The 7361-nt window shown below is 53.3% G+C and overlaps 2 protein-coding genes across 3 annotated transcripts; one reads left to right on the forward strand and one right to left on the reverse strand.

Annotated features, from left to right (window-relative positions):
- Positions 1-992: 992 nt before the first annotated feature.
- TIMM10B (translocase of inner mitochondrial membrane 10B) lies at positions 993-1854 on the reverse strand. Its single transcript, XM_046014111.1, has 3 exons — positions 1776-1854; positions 1505-1600; positions 993-1332 (listed from the first exon to the last, which is right to left on the reverse strand). Exons 1-3 carry the CDS (start codon positions 1809-1811, stop codon positions 1156-1158), a joined length of 309 nt encoding a protein of 102 aa, XP_045870067.1. The 5' UTR covers positions 1812-1854; the 3' UTR covers positions 993-1155.
- Positions 1855-1971: 117 nt separating this feature from the next.
- On the forward strand, positions 1972-6852 carry ARFIP2 (ADP ribosylation factor interacting protein 2). 2 transcript variants are annotated; one of them, XM_046017593.1, is made up of 8 exons: positions 1972-2104; positions 2886-3026; positions 3285-3381; positions 4120-4238; positions 4417-4638; positions 5164-5321; positions 5470-5644; positions 6086-6852. In XM_046017593.1, the coding sequence occupies exons 2-8, from the start codon at positions 2928-2930 to the stop codon at positions 6239-6241; spliced, it is 1026 nt and encodes a 341-aa protein (XP_045873549.1). In that variant the 5' UTR covers positions 1972-2104; positions 2886-2927; the 3' UTR covers positions 6242-6852. The 2 variants fall into 2 exon arrangements, with proteins under 2 accessions (XP_045873549.1, XP_045873550.1); XM_046017594.1 differs by lacking the exon at positions 4417-4638.
- Positions 6853-7361: the final 509 nt, after the last annotated feature.

Consider the following 7361-nt stretch of genomic DNA (forward strand, 5'->3'; position numbering starts at 1 on the left):
TGTTGGTGGGAATGCAAGCTGGTGCAACCACTCTGGAAAACAGCATGGAGGTTCCTCAAAATGTTGAAAATAGAACTACCCTATGACCCAGCAATTGCACTACTGGGTATTTACCCTAAAGATACAAACATAGTGATCCGAAGGGGCACGTGTACCCGAATGTTTATAGCAGCAATGTCTACAATAGCCAGACTATGGAAAGAACCTAGATGTCCATCAACAGATGAATGGATAAAGAAGATGTGGTATATATACACAATGGAATACTATGCAGCCATCAAAAGAAATGAAATCTTGCCATTTGCGACGACGTGGATGGAACTAGAGCGTATCATGCTTAGTGAAATAAGTCAATTGGAGAAAGACAACTATCATATGATCTCCCTGATATGAGGACATGGAGAAGCAACATGGGGGGGTAGGAGATAGGAGAAGAATAAATGAAACAAGATGGGATTGGGAGGGAGACAAAGCATAAATGACTCTTAATCTCACAAAACAAACTGGGGGTTGCTGCGGGGAGGTGGGATTGGGGGAGGGGGAGCGGGCTACGGACATTGGGGAGGGGAAGCGAACCATAAGAGACTATGGACTCTGAAAAACAACCTGAGGGTTTTGAAGGGTCAGGGGTGGGAGGTTGGGGCAACCTGAGGGTTTTGAAGGGTCAGGGGTGGGAGGTTGGGGGAACAGGTGGTGGGTAATGGGGAGGGCACGTTTTGCATGGAGCACTGGGTGTTGTGCAAAAAGAATGAATACTGATACGCTGAAAAAATAAATAAAATGAGAAAAAAAAAAAAAAAAAAAAAAAAAAAAAAAAATTTTACCCACAGAACTTGCTATAACCAGGTGCCTGGGAATGTTGAGGTTTTCCTTCTACACACAGACAGCAGTTTCTCCACTGCCAGGGCTGAAGCCAACCGATATGTGCTAGCTAAGAGAATAAAGGATGATGCCAATAAAGTGGGCAAAACTTCCCCGACCGGGACATAAACCAAAGAGAGTAAAAGCGGGTTTATTGGCTCCGGGAAAAGGAGCAATAGTACCCAGCTCTCAGGTAACCCCTCACTCTATATACAGGCTGCATCCAGCCCAAGGTCCACTGGCTCCTTCAACTTGAGGGTCCATCCAGTGCCTCCCTTCCTGGGGTTGAGAGGGCTAGCTGCCTGATGGTGAGGTTCCGGACTGTTCAGCAGCAACACCTGGCCCAGCTGAGGCAGCCTCGTAGTCTGCGATGCGGCGCTGTACCAGAGCAGGCATGAGCTGCACATAAGCGGCCATGAGGCGGTGGTTGGAATGGATCAGCTTCCCAGCACAGCTGTGCAAACAGGCTTCCTGGATGGAAGACAGGGTGAAGCAGAGGCCAAAGGTGTACTGTCGGGTCCGTCTCCTTCCTTCCCATCCCTAGCCTAAGGGCAAGGGTCTGGAAAGGCCAGGGCCACAGGCAGGGGAAGTCGGGGCTGGGAACAGTCTACAGCGAACCTCCCTACAGAGTTCCCCACCTAACCTCCTCAGCATCCAAAGCTCGGTGGTGCAGGCTGGGCACGCAGCGCTGGAAGCAGAGTTCAGTCATCCGATTGTAGACCAACAGGAAGTCCCGCAACTAGGAGAAAAGGGGACAAAGAACTCAGCGATGAGGGGGCACCTCGAGGCCTCGTCGCTCGAGTTTCCCAGGACCGCGCGCCACAGACCGACGTTCCCATCCCTCCGATGTCCAGCCAAATGGGCAAGGATCCTAGCTGAACCTATGGCCCTGCAGCGACTTAGCACCCACTCACGTTCCTCAGTTGCTGCTGCTGCGGCTGTGGCTCCATCGCGCCACCAGCCCTCAAACGTCACTTCCTTACAGCCGCCCGGTAACGCCCCGGAAGTGACCTCTTCCCCCTCCCCAGGGACTGAGGGGGTTGGCTCAAGGATCGCCATACCCCCGGCTAAACGTCATTTCCGCCCTTATAATCTGCGACGTGGCCGGCTTCTTCTGCCCGGGAGGGGACGTCACTTCCGCCGAGTTCCTGACCTGCTGCTAGGATCGCGACGGGAACTGGAGCCCGAGGTCCCCGCGCGGCCCGGGCCTGGCGCCCTGAGGGGAAGAGCGGCCCGGCCGGAGGTGAGAAGGACATACTTGGGCGAGGGGAAGTTGAACGCACGAACCTGCCCTAAGGGAAGATGCCACTGAGCCCTGGGGAAGGATGAGGACACACCTGATGCCCAGGTGTATGGGGGGGGGGCGGGGACTAACACACCTGGGGGACATAACTGACTTTGGAAGGGATCACAATGTTCTGGGAAAAAGAGGCTTTTCCCAGAGACTGAGAACATACACCAACTGATTCAACTAAGGCCTGGGGGGGAGGGCCTGAGGAAGAGGAGGTGCATGGGATGGAAGAGGGGGAGACCACCTGAGGGAAAGGGGAAGAAACACTAAGGGAGTGTGAAAAGCCAAGCAATGGAGAACATGCCCGAATGGGAGAAGTAGGCTCCTGAGCCTTGGAAAGAGGTTAACCTGGTGGGGGGAAACAGCTACATGGGGTAGGTTCCAAGACAGCACAGACCTTATCTCTCTTGGTCACTGCTGTGACCTCAAATAATGCATGACACATAGTAGGCACTTATCAAATGTCTGTTGAATGAATGAATGCATGAATGATCACCTGAGTCCTGGTGGGGTTGAGGGTTCATGAGAAGACACCTGGGGCCTGGGTGTGCATGTGGAAAGATAACACACCTTGGAGGGAAGAAATACATATCCATGAGAAGAAAGGAGTGGGGGCCCAATCCTAGAATACTCCAGTCTTGGGACAACTTCTAAAATCTCTGAAATGGTGGGGGAGACCTTTCTTTCTGGGGTACTGGCCAGTTTCCAGAACTGTCTGTGTTGGGCTTTGCAGGGCACTGGGGTGGAGACTTTGACTCCAGTCCCTTCCCTAGCCATGACGGACGGGATCCTAGGGAAGGCAGCCACAATGGAGATCCCAATCCACGGGAACGGTGAAGCTGGGCAGCTTCCTGAGGATGATGGGCTGGAGCAGGTGCTTCTGTTTGATTCTTCTCCATATTGTTTCAATTTAGGAATCCCAAATCATAAGCCCTGGGCTCTTACCCAATTCCATTAGTTTTCCCCTAACTTACCTAATTCCCTCCAATCTTTTTACAAATCTTCATTCTGATTCTATGCAGACTTCCCTTGTGTGCTCTCTCTGTGATGCTTCAATCCAAGCTTGTTCTCACCCCCCAAATGCTTCAGCTGCCCCAATATTCCTGAAGCCCCCCTCTTCTCTGGCCTATAGGACCTCCAGCAGGTGATGGTGTCAGGACCCAACCTCAATGAAACCAGCATTGTGTCTGGTGGCTATGGGGGCTCTGGTGATGGACTCATCCCCACAGGTATGAATGATCAGAACAGGACAGGAAGCTTGTTTGGAGAGAGGGTGGAGGAATGATTTGGGGGAGTATAGGGTATGTCTAAGATAGCTTGAAGTATTTCTGGAGATACTGGGAACTTCTGCTAGTATGAGACCTATGGACTGTCCTTAGTTAGAGCCCAAAGCTAGAGCCCAGGGTTGTCCAGCTGCTCCCACTTGCCATTTAGCCCCTAAGATATGACCATTTTTCTTTCCTCTGCTGCAACTACCCAAATCACGTTAAGAACTGTTTCACAGACATTCTCCCTGCTCTGGAGCTTGAGACTGATTTGGAACTCTGAATCTTCTCAGAGTTTTGGTTTAGACTCTAAGAAGCAAATGTTCTTGAATCTCACACTGACTAGGATTCCACATGAGAATGTCAGTGAGGTTTCTTATTATCAGGACCCACCATCCTTGACCTGCCACCCCATTCTTAGCATATTTTCTTCCATCTTCTCTGCCCCTGTGCACCAGCAACTCCCTTCCCCCACCCCCTCCCCATCACCACCTCAGAAGGAGGCCAGGTGTATATTGGGATTTGGGTCTCAGGGCACAAGGTATGAGTTCTGTTCCTAGTGAGTAGGAGAATCTCATTGTCTCTAGTTTCTGCCACTTTAGTAAAGTCATTTTCAAGTGCTGTCTGGGAGGTATGGGTGGACCCACAGAAATGTCTGGTTATATCTGAGAGAAGCTGGTGTCAGAGAACTTGGTTCTTTAGGGTCTGGCCGCCATCCATCTCACAGTACCACTCCTGCTGGCCCTGGAGATGAGGTGGCTCGGGGCATCGCTGGAGAGAAGTTTGACATCGTCAAGAAATGGGGCATCAACACATACAAGGTGGGATTTAAGCACTTTTCCCTTCTCCCACACTTTCTCTGGGTACCTTTACCCCATATTCCAGATTCCACTATCCCATCTATGACTGAGACTAGGAGTGTGGGGATGCTAGGGTCAATACCTGTTGGGGGGGGCAGGGTGCTAGGGTCTCTGACCTATTCCCCCACTTCCCAATCAGTGCACAAAGCAGCTGTTATCAGAGCGATTTGGCCGAGGCTCCCGGACTGTGGACCTGGAGCTAGAGCTGCAGATTGAGTTGCTGCGTGAGACGAAGCGCAAGTATGAAAGTGTCCTGCAGCTGGGCCGGGCACTGACAGCCCACCTCTACAGCCTGCTGCAGACTCAGCATGCACTAGGTGACGCCTTTGCTGACCTCAGCCAGAAGTCCCCAGAGCTTCAGGTGCCTTGGTCAGGCCAAAGAGGGTGGGGGGTCTGGGCCCGGGCCCTCCCAGGCAGTCAGCCCTCAGCCTCCCTCCCTCCCTCCCTCCTGCAGCCCAGAGGGAGAACCCCTCCAGGGTAGGCCCAGCCCTACCCCCAGCAGCACTCACCTGTGGAGGCAGCCTAAGGGTTTGTACAGAGGTTCAGAAGTTGGAGGGGTGGGGGAGGCGGCACACTAGATGCTCACAAGTAACCCTTCTCTGCATCAGTGCTCGGCCTAATCAGAGCCCCTCCCTTGCCTGCTGCACTAGCTTTTCCTGTTCTCATCCTGTGAACTTATATGAGAACCCCACTCCCACATTCCTACCCCAGCCATCCCTGGGGTGGCCCCACTAACTTTCTGGCTAAGAGAGCCTTGCTGGAGGCAGTCCTTGGTTGTTCCAGTTTCCATGACTGTTTCCTCCATGGGGAGGAGGGGAATGAGGGCCCTGTAGCTTTAGTCAAGTAGGAACTGTTGCTCAAGGCCTGTCCTCCCTTCTGCCCTCAGGAGGAATTTGGCTACAATGCAGAGACACAGAAGCTGCTGTGCAAGAATGGAGAGACCCTGCTAGGGGCTGTGAACTTCTTTGTCTCTAGCATCAACACATTGGTCACCAAGACCATGGAAGACACACTCATGACTGTCAAGCAGTATGAGGCTGCCAGGTGTGGGGACCGGCAGGGCCCAGGGTTTTGGGAATTGACGGGCCTGGGTGGAAGTTTGAGCTTTGGGGTCATAAGAATTGAGGAAGGAAAGGAGAATATGTGTGGAGGACACAGGGGTGGAGACCAGCCTGTATCACCCCTTCCCCAGGCTGGAATACGATGCCTACCGAACAGACTTAGAGGAGCTGAGCCTAGGCCCCCGGGATGCAGGGACACGCGGTCGACTGGAGAGTGCCCAGGCCACTTTCCAGGCCCATCGGGACAAATATGAGAAGCTGCGGGGAGATGTGGCCATCAAGCTCAAGTTCCTGGAAGAAAACAAGGTGCCAACCCCACCCCTTTGACCCCAGCCCACCTTCCCATCTGTAACACTGACCTTCTACCCCCAAGATCCTCCCCATTACTGGATGGGGGAAATACGGCCTGGCTAAGGGGTGGGATCTTCCCACAGCCCCTTCAACTCCTGGACCTTTCTAGTCACCCGCCCTCCAATCCCTGGCCCTTTTCTGTTGGAGGATTTGGCTCCTGATTCCAGGAACATAACTGGGAAAAATCATTCCCTGAGCTGGGGTACCAGAACCCCAGGCCCAGCAAATCAAGTCAGGTTTCTCCCATCAGACTGGCCCTTATCCTTTGACTCCCTTAGTAGAGGTCAGCCCTACGCTAAAAGCACCATCAGAGCAGAATCCAAGTACCCCTGGTCTGGGCTCAGGCTCAAGAAGGGCATCTGAGTCCAGTCTCAGCTGACCCTGCTGGACCCCCAGATCAAGGTGATGCACAAGCAGCTGCTGCTCTTCCACAATGCCGTGTCAGCCTACTTTGCTGGGAACCAGAAACAACTGGAGCAGACCCTGCAGCAGTTCAACATCAAGCTGCGGCCTCCAGGAGCTGAGAAGCCCTCCTGGCTAGAGGAGCAGTGAGCTGCTCCTAATCAAACCTGGCTATCAAGAAGGACATTGGGAGAGGCAGTCCCAGGGTGGGGGAGATTGGACATGGGACATCCCTTGCCACCTGCCCTCTGGCTTGGGTTCCCTTTCCCTGGCTGGGGCCTGACACCAGTTTTGCCCACACTGCTGTGGGTAGGGAGGGGGCTTGCAAGCCCAGCAGCTGCTGCCCTGTCCTTTATCTTCCTGGCCACTGGGCTTCATTCCCAGATCTTTTCCTTCACTCCACAGCCAAAGGCTATGACAGAACCACTCCCTGGCCAATGGCATTACTCCTCAGGCCTGTCCCCAGCTCCTGGGGTGTGCCCCTGACCAATGGCAGAGCCTCAAAAGGCCCTGTCAGCCAATGGCAGCTCTTCTTGGGCTCCCCTGGGCCAATGATGTTGCCTCCAGTACCCTTTGTCCCTCCTCTATGTGTCCCCATTGCAGAGAAGGGGACTGGGACCAAAGGGGTGGGGATAATGGGGAGCCCCATTTCTGGCCCTGCATCTGAATGGGCTTCCCCTCACCTTCCCACCCAGTTTAATTGTGCTTAGAGCCCTGGAAGACTGGGACCTAGCACTAGGAATAAACCTTTCATAAAAGCAGGCCAGTGAGGTCAATTTGTGGGGGGACTCTAGGAGGGTGGGCTGGGTGGAGAAATGCTCAATCTAATCGTACACCAAAATCCTATTAAGCCAGAGGAGCAGAGGCCAGATAGCTGGAGGTCACAGGTTTTAGGAACAGTCGAGAGCCCACTCCTCCCCCAGCCCCGGCTGGAGCCAAAGCTTTATTTGCTCTTTAGGCCAGCACTGAGATAGCTATGGTCTTAAGAGCACAAGGCCTAGAGGGGGTTGGGCCCGCTGACCTTCATCAGCCATTCATTCATACAGCAAATATTTACTGAGTGCTTTTATTTGCCAGGCACTGCTCTAGACCCTAGGGATATATCAGAGAATAAAACCCAGTCCCTTCCCACATTGCTTATGGCCTAGTGGGGGATAGAGACAAGTAACCAGGCAACTACAATGCAGTGATGAGTACTAGGATACAGAAGTTCAGGGAGCTGTGGGAGTGCAGAGGAGGGGCATCTAGCAGAGACTGGAGTGCGGATGGG

The sequence above is a fragment of the Meles meles genome, chromosome 8 (assembly GCF_922984935.1).
Source record: "Meles meles chromosome 8, mMelMel3.1 paternal haplotype, whole genome shotgun sequence".
Taxonomy (NCBI): Eukaryota; Metazoa; Chordata; class Mammalia; order Carnivora; family Mustelidae; genus Meles; species Meles meles.